General features: G+C 41.1%; 1 protein-coding gene across 1 annotated transcript in view; it reads left to right on the plus strand.

Annotated features, from left to right (window-relative positions):
- Positions 1-14587, plus strand: part of cut (homeobox protein, cut) — a 152735-nt gene extending 138148 nt beyond the window's left edge. The window contains 4 exon segments of the mRNA XM_017907413.1: positions 7878-8232; positions 9637-10297; positions 11710-11983; positions 12277-14587. Coding sequence (XP_017762902.1) covers positions 7878-8232; positions 9637-10297; positions 11710-11983; positions 12277-13970 — 2984 coding nt within the window. The 3' untranslated portion in view covers positions 13971-14587.
- Positions 14588-15651: the final 1064 nt, after the last annotated feature.

Raw genomic sequence — 15651 nt, forward strand, 5'->3', positions numbered from 1 at the left:
CGCCATTCATTTAGATTCGAATAAAGTAAAATTATTTTTGAGAAAAAGAAATTTTTAACGCATTTGCAAAACGTATTTATAACGAAATTTGTAACGAAACCTTCAATATTTTTAAACGAAACATATGCGTATACACGTTACATTCGACAATATTTCGGAAAATATTATCGATTTCTCCGATCTTTTTGCTCCTTCGTATTGGACCAGGGGAAAATCATATCGCGACGCATTTTCCACGATTCTTTTCATATTCGAATATACATATTCGAAATGGAATTCGCGATGACCGATTTCGTGATTCTAATAGTTCCGTGTGATAAAGGAACGCTAACGTTGTTAGCTAGCATTCGTTACACGCGTATCGCGGTGAAATTCTTTCTTTCGAAGATTGCAATTGCCGATAGGGATCGGTACAGATTCGCGAAATTAAAAATTCTACAGCAACGACGTTTCACGTGAACCAGCTGATATACGAAACAGACGTGTCGAGTTAGACAGATTAACCATGATGTTCCGCGCGGAGAGCCAACTGTTCCAAACTTCATTCGCGATAACGCGTTCTCGTGGATGGTGCGCTCCTGTACGGTGCTCGATTTAAAGAAGGCACCCCCGACAGTGCCTCGCACTCGCGTATTTCATCGTCAATTAAACGCGCTATATGCAGCCACGCACATCTTGCACGTGTGGAAGAGAAAGAGCCACGACGTAGACTGGCGCAACGCGAAAGAGTTACGTTCATTAGCGCGAGGCTACTCTGGTTCATATAGCGATTTTATCAGATTTTCTGTCCCGATTGTATCCTTCCACCTCCTCGCGCCTTGCTCGTACCACCGTCTTTGTCGTCGTTCCAACTCACGGAAATTGCACGCTCTTCAAATGGATCTTGGAAAACTTGAAAAAAACAGGCCATCGTTTGTCCGAGTTACAAACAGACTATGCTTTGCGCGTCATATCGATCTTCGATACACATATTTTTCAAATTTCTTTCTCATCCGTCGTCAAATTTCTCATTCCTTTGTCATTCTTGAATTTTTATATCGCTCAAATTTCTCTTTCCTTTTTATCGGTATATACATATTTTACGAACATATATATATACACGCACGCGTATATATACTAAAAGAGCTTGGGGAAAATTGTTTAAAACTTTCGTAAATTATTCTTAATACGATACTACTCGTTATGGGGAATATTTTTAACGTAAAAACCAATTCCAGTTTCGATAACATAGGTATAAGTCGTCGTAGATGGAATAATATAAATTCGAGACTTGTTTGAATCAAACAAGTACGAAGAATAATTTCGTTTTTTAATCGTAACAGAAATAAACTATCAAAGATTATTTTTAATAGCGAAATGGAAGAATTATGATTTTTCAATCTATATGTCGTTTAAATTTATTCTTCTTCACGGATCTGTTCTACGGATCGACATATAATGAAATTTCGTATGTAATATATACATATGCATGTAAGTGTTGTCATTAATTTGTAACGTGTACCTTGAATTTTGCAAAAGAGACAGAAAAATGTCGATATTTCATTATTTCATATGGTTGAAAAAAGAAAAAGAAAGAGAGAAATCTTCCTTTATCCAGCATTTTTTAATTTTCCAATTCTTTAGCGTTATTATGTGGAAAGGAAAGGAAAAGGATTTAAAATCGGAACCCGTAGTAGAACCCGTAATAAAATTTTAACCTCGCTTTCCATCGAAATTCCATTTTTCGTCTTGTTTTTCAACCATGAGCATTTTTTAATTGAAATGAGCTTAAGGCTTGAACAGGACAGTTCGCAGAAGCCTATTTTTCATCGTTCCTGATTCCTATCATCCGACTTTATAGACACGTGTACTTACTTTTCATAGAGTCGACCAACAATCGTGACTGGCGTAAGAATTCTCGTTGTCGAGAACACAAATCGGGAACACGCGTTCTCGTGACAATCGTTCCGTTTCTTAAACTACATACCCGATGACAGGTTCTCACGAAATTGCTTCAAATTTTGTAATCTGCCATTGTCAACGTTTACCCTCCTCCACCTGCTCTAAACAAGTTTCAAGTTACGCGTTCACGTATATACGTAGACGTGTACATGTACTCTCTTTCGCTGGTGATTATCACGATGTGTTTTTTATTTCACGCCAGACGTAACGTAAAATGCAATATGGATTTCTTATCCGGTTTGGCCATTGTCCTTACGAGCTGGATTGTTCTTTCTTTCGACGGTTCCTGTACGCCCGTCACCGCCGACGTCTCCGCCGCCACCATCGCCGCTGCCGCTGCCGCCGCCGCCGCCGCCACCGACGCCGGTCTTTGATGCCTTGGCGCGATCTGAACGAACGAACCGTGACGTTTCGTCATCCGGGAGAAACGATGGTGGCAAGCAAGACTGCGTATACGCAACGGAAACAACGAGCTCGCGACACCTGCATTATTCTTCGACTAATTAGTATCAAACCGATTTTACGACCGTGTCCAAATTTCACGAGACAAAGAAAGTCAATTTTAAGATGATCGAAATTATTTCTTTGGCTACGCAATTTGTTGCCGCGTAAAATTTCTAATTATTAAAATTACAAGTTTCTTCTCTTCGATACATTTCATCTAGCGTATACCACTGATGCAAAATCTGAAATGCGATCTTTACACTTTGCTCTTTACAGAACAAAGTTTACACTTCTTCTATCCATTTTGAAGCAATGTAAAGCAAGTCGAACGTACGAATAATTACATGCTATTACTATTTTCGCATAATCGAATAATCTGTACGCTGGTTTTTCGAGTTTGAAATTTTATCTCGTCGATTATATAACGTTGAAGATTTCTTATCAAAATGTATAAATCCAATACCGTGCGATATTTAAAACGAACTTTTCTTTCATACGTTCAAGTAGGAATACGTGGATGTAACGTTTGCACGTACCGATAGATGCCGTTACGAATATGCACGCGGTTGATATAAAGCAAAAGATATTAATGGAAAAGCTTGCATTAATAAGTGGTGAGTGAACTGGATAAGTATTTGTACGTAAATATGAGACAAAGTATCGTTATACCGATCAGAATGCGCTAACGGTATTCCTTTCGATAACGATAATGCCAATTTTACTAACATATTCACAGGAAAACACCTTATAGGATTCGAATTCGATTTCGTTTATCCCCTCTGAAGTTTTTCCATTGCAACTGGTTTAAAAACCCATTTTTCATCTACCTGTTACGTTATTACGGATTAGATGCTACCCAGACGTAAACGTTGTTCGTTCTTTCGCATAAAAACTCGAATCGTAAATAAAAGTTATTAGAAAAATGTATCGAAATTATGGAAAACACACGATGGGAAAAGAAGTAACGCGATAAAAGTTTTCGTAATATTCTATATGTCGTTACGATGTCGTTATACGCATGCGCATGGAAATAAAAGAAGAAAAAATATACAAACGTACGGTTTGAAAGAAGCAATTTGAAATAGTAGGAAAAATGGGTATCAATTCTGAAATACTAGAAAATGAATGGCTAAATGTTTTGCAGATTAGAGGTCGTTACAGATCGAATTAAAACTCGCAGCTGAACTCGATATGTCGGGGGTTTTTTTTTTTTTTTTTTTTTTTTTTTTTAAAAAAAAAATGGAAAGTGATTTAGTAAGATGAATCTTGAACAAGAGTCAAATTCTGTTGCTTATCATATTACAGGTATATAGAACGAAATTGGTCGTAGAAACATTGACACAGTTTTTAATTTCTTTTCTATGAAGCATGGTTTTCTTTAAAAATTCCCAAAATTTTTAAACATCTAGGAGTACCAAATCGTCGATAGGATAAACAACGGATAATTATTAATAGTGAATCTGAGAAAACTGTCGGTAATGTCCTACTTTATTCCTATAAAATTGGAAAATCGATATATTTACGAGGATTAGACACACAATCATTAATATACGCAGCGATAAAAACTTGAAGGTTTATAGAAATTTGCAGAAACTTCAGTAGATATATAAATACTGGTTAGAAAAGGAAGTGTACGTTTCGATTAATACTATATTATAACAAGAGATGAAAATCACTGTACGTTAGCGATCTCGACATTCGCAAGATGGCTAATCGTGTCAGCCTCGTAATCAGTCGATTCTTTCGTTAAGAGATTGTCGCAACCCCGGGAAAATATCTCGTGTGGATACAAAAAGGAGCTGCTTGGCGTAAGTCGAACTCTGTTGGCACGACTTCAAACGTCACGACACAATACAAGCTCGCAGACCATATCTGTACACGTCGCGTCGCGTGAGCTTCTTCCACAAGCACGGAACGAGCCTCGACTGTCATCATTGTCCCCGTAATATTTCCACCCACCACGTTGTCGATTTCTTGAAACATTTCCCGTCCACCAATATTCCCGCAATAATTGCAACATCGGTTTCTTGGATCGCCGTCTGCATTCCAACCTTAATGACCAATTAATCTTTCCTTCTTGCGTTTCGCATTCGACACCGCGTTATGTTTCCATTCCGACGAAAATAAAAGAGAACATGATTTTTCTGCTATTCACGAATTTACCGTCCAAATTATAATATATGTTATACGATAATATACGAAAAAGCACGATTATCGAAACACTGATTTTATCGATAGAACGATATTAAATTAGCTTAGCCATAGATTAGCTTCGAATGATCATCTTTCGTCCGAAAGACGTAATTTTATCGCGCTTCGAATATTATTATTTAATCGTTATCCGTGGCTCGATCGAAGTCTCTATCCTCACGAGATTTCGAGATGCCGTCTTGCGGGAAACGGGCTTCGTTAGATCTGGTTAGAAAATAGAGTATTTAAAATACAACAGTTACTAGAGCAGCAGTCTATTTATGTAACCCGATGTCAAAGTGAAAACTGACAAGCAGCACAACACTGTTCGCAAAATATGAGTTTTCCACAATTTTTCGAACCATTCTTCGAATGTATAATAATCGATATAGTAGATCGGTATAGCTATATCGATCTTTGTCTGTTTCATCAAAAATTGTATCGAAAATTAATAATTGAAAACAACTATTGCAATACTCTTGAACTTTTACTCTTCGCCAGATACGTTTCGGTAGTTTAAGTGAGTAAGTTAAGTAGCTAAGTAGTTTTACAGTCCTTTACACTTACACTCTCATCGTCGATTCTAACTCGTCTTTTGTATTCGGAAAGTTAGCAAATATTACAAAATGGCGATTACCATCTCCATGATATCATCTCCATGATATCATCTCCAATGATATATCGTTAAATTCAGCCAAACGTAGGTACCTACCATGGATAATGTTCGAATCCTCGCACTCGAAAACTCGGTGAAAAACTCAGCCGAAAATATGGGACATATTTGGAGCTAATTGCATTGTCTCGAATAATTACCGCAAAAGATTGGCGCGAGGAGTGAGCGTCATTCTACAACGGAAACAAATCACTTGAACGGAAATAATGAAACGAAAGGTAAAAATGAATTTAAAACGGAAATGGTAGAAAATATTCTTTTTATAATGCGAGGAATATCCGTAGAATTGCAATGATGAAATTCCATTTTTCTTTCTGTTAGAATGAAAAAAGTCCAAAAGTCCATCGTATAAATATATATTTATATTTCTGAAGTATACTTGTAAAATTTGAAATACAAAGTTGGATAGAAAATGAAGAAAATTGAACAGATGTTAACAAACCGTGTTCAATGCTTCTAACACGAGCAAAGAATTTTTCTCTGCCAAACGCAAACTCTGCCTAATTTACCTAAATCCCTTCTATCGAGCACAAGCTCGTCGATCCGTGGTGAAAATGTTTGCGAGAGTGATAAAGCGAGTGCACCGAAGCAATCAAAGACATGATCGATGGCTCATTCGTCTGAATCTTGCGGCTGATTGGTCAATTAAACAGGAAACACGTAGGAGAAGTACGCTGTTGCGGTAGGTAAGTGAAAGGGCGGGACGGGTGTAAAAGGGTGGTGGACTGACCGCAAGGGCAAAGCTTGGAAAAAGGATATTTTAATTATCGTTATTAGATTATGTTTTGCTTTCGCCATCGGATCAGTATTATCGATCTTGCGTTGTATCAATTACTCCCACGTGGAATCACGATCTAACGTAGAGCGAACCCTAGCATCTGATTAGACAGGTGGTGTGCCGTTTTCTCTTTATCAAACCTTCAACTGTGTTCAACTGTGTGACTCCTATTTATTCGCGTTTAGTGAATTTTTAGACAACGGAGAATACTTGAGTAACCGCCTCGTTAAAAGTATTCAAATTTCAAAGAAGACTTCAGTTTTATCGTTGTTGTAGCAAGTTTGATATTTAGAAGATATTCCCCGGTACAGTACCACCGCGATATACTGTACATTGAAAAATGAATACACACGCACATCCACACACACACACACACACACACACACACACACACACACACTTTGTTATCGCGTTAACTTGTTCGTTGTTTCTGGCAGTGTAATCCTTGTTCCGATTTTTCACATACGATACGGGTCGAAGTTAGGTGAAGATATCTTTCATTAAGAACACGACTATGTAGGTTTCTATCGATTAAAAATGCTGCCGATACCGATTTATCGATTACCTAAGAATTAATTAATTCAATCTGCGATATAGTAAGAAAAATACAACAGTACGTAAATGTTAACGTAAATATTATTAAACATTTATCTCTGACAAATATTTCTTACATAATGTAAATATAAGGTGGACTACGCGCGTAGTGACACGTGTACATATATGTACATATACGAGTTGTGGCTCGAAGCAAGCAAGTAGATATACATGCAATGTATATACGCAAGGATTCGAAAGATCGATCGCGTTAATAAGAATGTCGGTTACTTTCATAAAATCGGATAAAATACACTCTTTCTTCGTTCTTTACTGCATACATTGATCGTATATACGTATAGACGTACGATTGAAATAATCGCATGCATATTCGGGAAAAGAAGATGGAAAAAGGTCGATTCTACGAGTCTGGATAAACAGAAAAGTAAATGTACAGAAATGCAGGTTAAGGTTCATTTGTCAAGTTACGGCCATTTGGCCATTTCTTCAAGAAACGCGAAAGAAGCGTGTGCGACTGTAAGCATGCACTTGGAAATGATTGTCACTAAATAACCTAGTCTACATATTTTAGTACGATACATTCTCATCCCACTTATTTCACAGTTCGAAGAATCCACGTTCATTCGCTGTTTCATTTGCGGCTAATATTTCCTTGTCTTCATAAGCTTCTCGATAACCTCGATCACCTCGGTAATCCCGATCGACTAACGAAAGGAAAGAAACGTATTAGGATACGATGATGCGAAATGTTCATTTCGAAGGAAACGTATACGTGATATATGAACGTATGTGTGATATATAGAAATCGAATACAATGCTAATTGTAGAAAAATATTGGAATCTCGTTAGAAAATTTCGGACCAATCCGATATTGAAAGATAGGAGCGTAGAGAATTTTGTGGTCGATCGCATAGGTACATTAGAATCTCGTAGAAACTCTTACAGCCAACTGCGAACGAAATAACGGAAACGAAAGAAACAATAAAGGACAATGATTAGGAATGAAATGAAATTTGAATCACGTTTTACTACGATACCCCTTTCGGAATTCTCTAAGCTGATTCGAACGTACGAAGAAAGGAATGCAAAATATCGATATTCGGTAACTTCAATTTCTTCTGAAAAAGTTACATCGCGAAAAATGTAAGAATTTGCCCGGCGCGATGATTTTTGTAAATCCAAATCCCAAAGCCTTATACTTCTAGCCTTCTAACGCATAATTCTTGACCTATTTTATACTATACCAATAAGATCAAACTGAGTAAGAACGCATCACAAGTTGTGCCTCACCCGTAGAGTATGTTTCAGGCAAGGAGCAGGGAATGCCAGCGTTCGCGCGCGGTCCACAGGAAGGTGGTCCGCCAGAAATGAGCGACGAAAGATTGGCGCATATCCTCTCGGAATCAGGCCATCTACAGATGAGGGGCGAACACGAAGTGTCGAACGACGCGGACAGCAAAAGTCCGAACAGAATCGGTTGCCCGAGCCCCTTCAACAAAGACAGGCTTGACAATCAAAATAGGAGACTGAAGAAATACGAGAACGATGACATTCCGCAAGAAAAGGTAGTGAGGATTTATCAGGAGGAGCTCGCCAAGATAATGGGAAGGAGGGTGGAAGACCTCCGTGGACCGCGAGAATTTTCTTCCAGGTGAGGCTCTCGACCAAATGACGCTTCAAGTCGTTCTAAAAATCGTTTGTGGCTGCCTACCTGAAATTATTCAATATCTACCTGAATAATTCAATCAGAGATGGCATAGAGTCGATTAATTCTTTGATTCGTAACACCAGGTCATACTCGTGACAAAACTTGGCCAATGATATATATTATCGCGTATAAATAAATTGCGTTATTTATATTTCGGATGAAATTATTTCTATCTCGCTTTAGCTTTAATCGGATTAATTCCCTTTTTAACTTGGTAACAGCTTCGTATATCTATTGTCATCCGATATATCGTGTGATATATGGTTAGAAGAAATAGCAACCGTCAGAAATAACGGTGATCTCAATCATTGTGTTATCATTCCTTCAACTATACGGAATACTTTCTACGAATTAAAATTCGAATAGCGAATTTATAAATGCACTTTTTTCTCTAATCTTTGTCGGTATCATAGGAGAAACTTGAAATACAGAGTACCATAAAAAATTCGTCGTGCTTACCTCTACGATTCTATCCCCCATATTTTATCACGATGAAAAATAATATTAGAAAAGTACACGTGTTCGCTCGAAAGGTAAACATCGTTTACTTATTCCTACCGTGTACGGTATCGCGAGTAAACTTATCGTAATCTTTTCTTCGCGTTCCGTAAGGAAGATGCGAAAGATATTTGGACTCGTCATTTATCGGACCACGTTTGCGACTTTCCCAATTTATTTTTACTCGTAGAACGCGTAGCACGCATAACACGCATCGCGGGATTTCATCATTGAATTTAAGGAAATAACTTTGGTTCCTGTTCAAATGCTGGCATTGGAGGTATATTTTACATATTTCAAAGATCCTTCCGAAAGATATATCGATCGAGAAAGATTAGAGAACGAAATAATAATTGGCAGATGTTTATGCGAAGAGTATGACTGGTAGTTACGAACGCGTTAAAACGGCATCGGTTTCCGTTCCGTAATCGGAAATTGCAAATGTATCGCGATACGATAAGAAATCGAAAAGGATAAGGTGGACGTAAGAGAAGGATTAAAGATGGTCGATAGACCTAACCGAAAGCCAGGTAGCGCATCCCATAGATCTCGTGAGTCACCGCGGATCGCGAATGCGCAACAGAGAACTATGCCGAACCGATGACGTATGTGGCTAAAATTAATATGCCGCTATATCTGTTTCGTTACTTAACACGAAAATGTTAGGTGTAAACACGAGCCTTTTCGAACGCGAAAGCAACGCGAAAGCAACGCGAAAGCAACGCGAAAGCAACGCGAAAGCAACGCGAAAGCAACGCGAAAGCTCGGATTACGAGAGGATATTTATCACGAGGAAAGTTGCAGGATTGATCATTATCGAGGACAGCACGCGACCTCGATTAATCGTAGCGCGATGTTCCCGCACTTTTTCAGCAGCGCGCAAGGTGGTCTTCAAGGTATAGAGCGGACGCAGGAAGACATCCGGCTGGCACTGGACGCGTACCATCGTGAACTGCAGAAACTGAACGTGACACCGGGTCAGAATCCTTCGTTGACTGGACTGCCAGGATTGCCCGGACTGCCTGGCCTGCTCGCTCTTCAGCAACAAGCGCTTCAGCAACATCACCTAGCGACGAATGGCGGAGGTGTTCAAGATTTGAGCCTGGGCAAAGTGGATCCGAGGAACAAAATGATAAATGGCGTTTCCGAAGAGGATAAAGAGAAAATGGAGGAAGCAATGCGACACGCGGGAAGCGCTTTTTCATTGGTCAGGCCAAAACAAGAACCAACCACCGCACCCCAGACGACGCCAGGTGGATCCAGCGCGAGTTCGCCGCTTGGAAACTCGATTCTTCCACCAGCAATGACACCTAGCGAGGAATTCTCGGGTGCAGCCGCGGCCAGTCCCCTTCAGAGGATGGCCTCTATCACGAATAGTCTGATCAGTCAACCGTCCACGCCTACCCATCACGCGGCCAACCAGAGGCCGCTGAAAGCAGTACTTCCTCCCATCACTCAGCAACAGTTCGACATGTATAATAACTTGAACACAGAGGACATTGTTAAGAGAGTAAGTTGAATCGTTGTTGAATCGTTTACTCCGAGCAATTTATCCAAGTATGCCGTTCGAAGGTTAGGGATCGAGCTTAAACGAAATAATTCGATCGTTCTCTTGTCTCGCGCGACCAATCACAAATCAACTACGATAATATCTTTTTACGTATTTCTACCCGTATATGTAGTGGATGAACGTACTACAGTGGGAATAACGTGGTTCTTCCAAAAATTTCCGCCTACTTATCTCTACCGTTTCTTCCTTTATTCACCAACTCTATCCGTTCCATTCTACGCGATCCCTCGGCCAAACCATTTCGCCTAGTAGTTTGAAACAACTTTTAAACATTGCCTCGATATTTTCCTCCCTTTTGTTACGAGTATTCAGAGAGAGAGGGTGAGAGTGGTGGGTACTTCGGATGGAGCGCGGGGGGGGAGGGGGAGGGGGGAGAGGAAAGAGAAACGACGGTCTCGATGATGAATAGACACGTAGAATCGAACGTATTTGAACGAGTAATGTCTCGCGTATTGATGTATTCTTAACTTTTGAACGGTAACGCGTATATATACCTATTAGATGTAACTAGATAAATTCTCGTGATTGAATTTCTATCTAACAAACCTAACAAACCTAACAAACCTAACAAACCCTGCTTCCTAAAAAATAACAGAGTGACGCGTAATAGTCCGAAAATATATAAATTTGCTTATCGAATGTTCTAAAAAATACGATACTTTTAGGATTTAAAAGGTTTATTAGAAAACCTTACACGATTTACAATGTTTCTGGCAAATTAATTCGTAGATTTGCGTACAATACCATTTACAACGACACGAAAATAGTTTCTTCGCGTTTATGCAATGTAATATAATATATAAATTATCATACGATGATTATCACGTATCATTATACGGTACTCGTAAAGGAAGTAGTTCACAGTACCGTTCTTTAAAACAGTCGAATATATCGATGGTTCGAGACTTTTGTTTTTCATTCGTCTTTACTATAGTCAGTACTATAGAATCGTATACCTATGTATACCTATGTAATACTATATAATATTATGCATAGCACTAAACAGTGCTATATACACACATAGGTATACGAGGAGAAGCAACGTTTAGTAGGGTCCAGACGTGCTCGTCAGCATGTCGACAAAGGAAATAAATACCGGCAATAAATAATTTCAAATAGAAATCAGAAATAGAAATGAAAGGGTAATGGGTACGAACAAAGTCTGTTTAATGTCTATCTTTAATGTTTGTTTGTCTAGCAAGTAGAAAATGTAATTAAAGTTATTCTATATATAATTGAAATCGAATGGTAAATCGAATGGTAGAATGTTGACCGGTTACCGATCAACATACGTTATACGCGATGAATCGGATAAGTAAACGATGGTAAGTGGAAAAAATTTGTCTTTGCAGGTGAAGGAACAGTTATCCCAGTATTCCATTTCCCAACGTTTATTCGGCGAATCCGTGTTGGGTTTATCTCAGGGCTCCGTTTCCGACCTGTTGGCGCGTCCGAAGCCATGGCACATGCTCACGCAAAAAGGTCGCGAGCCCTTCATCAGGATGAAAATGTTCCTCGAGGATGACAACGCGGTACACAAATTGGTGGCCAGCCAATATAAGATCGCGCCGGAAAAGCTGATGAGGACCGGCGGCTACGGTGGCCTGCCTCGTAAGTTTAACTCAGGTCAATATAGATGTTTTGTTATTTTACTAAAACGAAGATAGTTTGGGAGCTCGATACGGCGTGCCGAATGCTGCTGGCTAATAAAAATACCGGAACACGTATGGACGTTGAACGAGCCGAGAGAACGATAGCAAACGAATGAAAGATACTTATCGCGTTAATAATAGAGGATTAAGTTTAACGAAGCAACATTCTGACGTATACTGCGTCAAAGTGAGCTTTCCGACTATAATTCGTAGGTTTCGTGGACGGTAACGCGATTCAACGTTCCTCTTTCTTTTTCTTTTTCGCAGCGTGTGGAACACCGATGAAGCCTATGCCTCCGACGAAACTGGTTCAAGAACAACTTCAGAACGCGGCGAAAGCACAAGCTGCGGCGCAAGCAGCCGCTCAGGCAGCAGCGCAGCATCAGCAAGAGAGTCAAATGCAGCAGCTTGGTCCACCGCAGCAGAGTCCTCAGCATCCGCAGCATCCGCAACCACCGCCGCCGATGATGCTAACGCCACCTGGACCACATCATCCGCATTCGCAAATCAGTATGCAAGAATTACAGAAGAAACAGCAACAGCAACAACAACAGCAGATGAACCTTCATTCGCCGCATCATCAGATGACTCCATCGCCGCTTCGTGGCCTCCATCCGCACATCTCGCCGAGTGTTTACGAAATGGCTGCGTTGACGCAGGATCTCGATACGCAAACCATCACGACCAAGATCAAAGAAGCGTTACTAGCCAACAACATTGGTCAGAAAATATTCGGCGAGGCTGTTCTCGGATTGTCGCAAGGCTCCGTGAGCGAATTGCTGAGCAAACCGAAACCGTGGCATATGCTGAGTATAAAGGGCCGAGAACCGTTCATTAGAATGCAATTATGGTTGTCTGACGCGCACAACGTGGACCGGTTGCAAGCGTTAAAAAACGAGCGTCGAGAGGCGAATAAGAGACGGCGTAGCAGTGGTCCAGGCCACGATAACAGCTCGGACACGTCGAGTAACGACACGTCGGAATTCTATCACGCGGCATCGCCGGGTCCGGGACCAGCCTCGGCTAAGAAGCAACGGGTCCTCTTTTCCGAGGAGCAGAAGGAAGCCCTCAGGCTGGCATTCGCCCTCGATCCGTACCCTAATGTCGCCACCATCGAATTTCTCGCTGGCGAACTGGCGCTCTCCTCGCGAACCATCACTAATTGGTTTCACAATCATCGGATGAGACTGAAGCAGCAAACGCCTCACGGCCAACCGGAACCTCAGTCCCCAAGAGAGCCCGGCCAACCGTTTGACCCGGTTCAATTCAGGTTGCTGTTAAACCAAAGACTGTTGGAGATTCAAAAGGAGAGGCTGGGCCTGGGTAACGTGCCCCTACCTTACACTCCATACTTCAATCCTAACTTGGCTGCCTTAGTAGGAAACGCGTTGAAGGAGCAGTGCTCGGGCCTGGATCTGTCGATGAACGCTCTGAAGAGAGAGCCGAACCAAGAGTTCGAGGACGAAGACGTGGAGGACGCGATGAGCAATCTGGGTAGCGAAGACTCGGAGGGATCGGCGGGTAGCATAAAGCGGGAACCCGCGGAAACGCCGACAGCGCCGGCAGCGGTTAGATCGAACAGAAGGAAACCCGCGGCACCGCAGTGGGTAAATCCGGAGTGGCAAGAACCGGCGAGAGCGGGCGATGAGGTGATCATCAACGGTGTTTGCGTGATGCAAACGGACGATTACGGGGTTAAAAGAGAAGCGGAGGAAACTATTAGGGTAGAACCGACACCGGTACACGACAGATACGAGGAAGACGCGCAAAGCGACGTGTCTTCGGTCTCTGGAAACAATGGCCAGGACCGGGACAGTCCACTGCCCAGTCCAAAGTCTGGACAAAACAGTCCGGTGACGTCGCCGAGGCCACCATCCACGCAACAGACACAGCAGTCCACCGAAGAAAGCCCTAAGGAAAGCGTGGTGAAACACGAACCCGAAGAAACGTGGGGTTACTAAGGGGCGAGGGGCCGGGGGGCAGGCGGACAGGCAGGAGCAGCTGGCGAAGAACGGGCGAACGAAGAGGAGAAAGAAAAGGAGGGGGATTACTGTCTCGTCCTCGTATCGTACCACTGTATTTTCACAAAATTAGAGAAAATACCAAGATGAGAACGTCGTTGAAACATGCCAAAATGATGCTGCAATCGCATACAGTCCCCAGCTATCGAGGACTACGGCCTAGTTAAGTTCTTAGAGAGGAAAAACCAGTCATAGGATTCGACCAGGCCTGATTGGTCGATTCCTGCCTACCACGAGGGCATTATCATAGGGAGGCAAATACAAAGTAGGATACGCGAAACAAAATGATAACGAAAAAATAAAGAAAAAAAGATAAATAAATAAATAAATAAGGACACACACCAGTGTACTCGCAACGTCATTCGAACGATAGTTCGAAGACTGTCAACAGCCAGACGCTGTTTCTCAAAGAAGACGGAGCTCAATCAAAAGGAACTCTTTTTCGTAACACGTTCTATCTGTGCGAAACGAGATTAAAATCTCGTTATACACAGTTGATATGTTCGGTGAATTCGTAATTGTCAGAAGACTTTGTCGCGACAGAGCAACCTAGGAAACCGGGGAGGGGGTGGGACTGGGACTGGGGCTGGCTAGGGGTGGGAACGTATGCATGTACGTATGCATGTACGTACGTATGTATGTATGTATGTATGCATGTATGTATGTATGTATGTATGTATGTATATATGTACGTACGTATGTATGTATGTATGTATGTATGAATGTATGTATGTATGTATGTATGTATGTATGCATGTATGTATGTATGTATGTATGTATGTATGTATGTATGTATGTATGTATGTATGTACACATATGCATATTTGCATATATATGTATATGTACACATATATGTATATATATCGAGGCGTTCGTCGCACATTCGCTCGAAATCCGAAGAAACCCTGGCCTCTTCTGTTTTTCGTCGGTGGATCTTGGCGGTGAAGATTATCGGACAAGGCAGAGACAGAGAAGAAACCAAGTTGGAAGAAAGGGAAACGATGATCGATCGGCGAATGGAAATGGTCCGGGTTCATAGAGTGCAATCTACGAGTAATCAGAGTTGTTAGATCAAATTATTATTAATTTTATCTAATTGCGCGACGAAGATGAGCGATTAATAATTATTGCATAATTGTGATTCATGTTATATTGTTTATACACTTCTCCTATCCCATAGTCGTTAAGCTGTTGATGTTATTACACTCCGCTCTCCGACTACGTACCTTTTTTTGTCTGTTCGGTTATAGGCGCGTCGTCTTTCGTAAAGAAGGAGAAAGGAAAAGCAACAGTTAGCAAAGGAATATTCGTGTCCTCTCGCTCTTCTTCCTGCTTCTTGCTTGTCTATCGACTTATAGAAGAGCAAACGCTAATCATCTAGGATCAGTTAGCACTGTTACCTATTTTCCTTTTCTTTTGTTTCTTCCGCATAATTCGGTCTACAATTTTACGATTTTCGTTTGCTCTTCATATACGGACAAACGATGCAGGTCCTTGCACAAAAATCTGTCCACTTACGAATAATACTTTATGCCCCTTTTTTCTATTTCCACATAGAGAATTTGGAAGAGAGAGAGAGAGAGAGAGAGAGAGAGAGGGGGGGGAGAGGGAGAGAGCGAGA

This window comes from Eufriesea mexicana, unplaced genomic scaffold, assembly GCF_001483705.2.
Source record: "Eufriesea mexicana isolate 0111107269 unplaced genomic scaffold, ASM148370v2 scaffold7923, whole genome shotgun sequence".
Classification (NCBI taxonomy): Eukaryota; Metazoa; Arthropoda; class Insecta; order Hymenoptera; family Apidae; genus Eufriesea; species Eufriesea mexicana.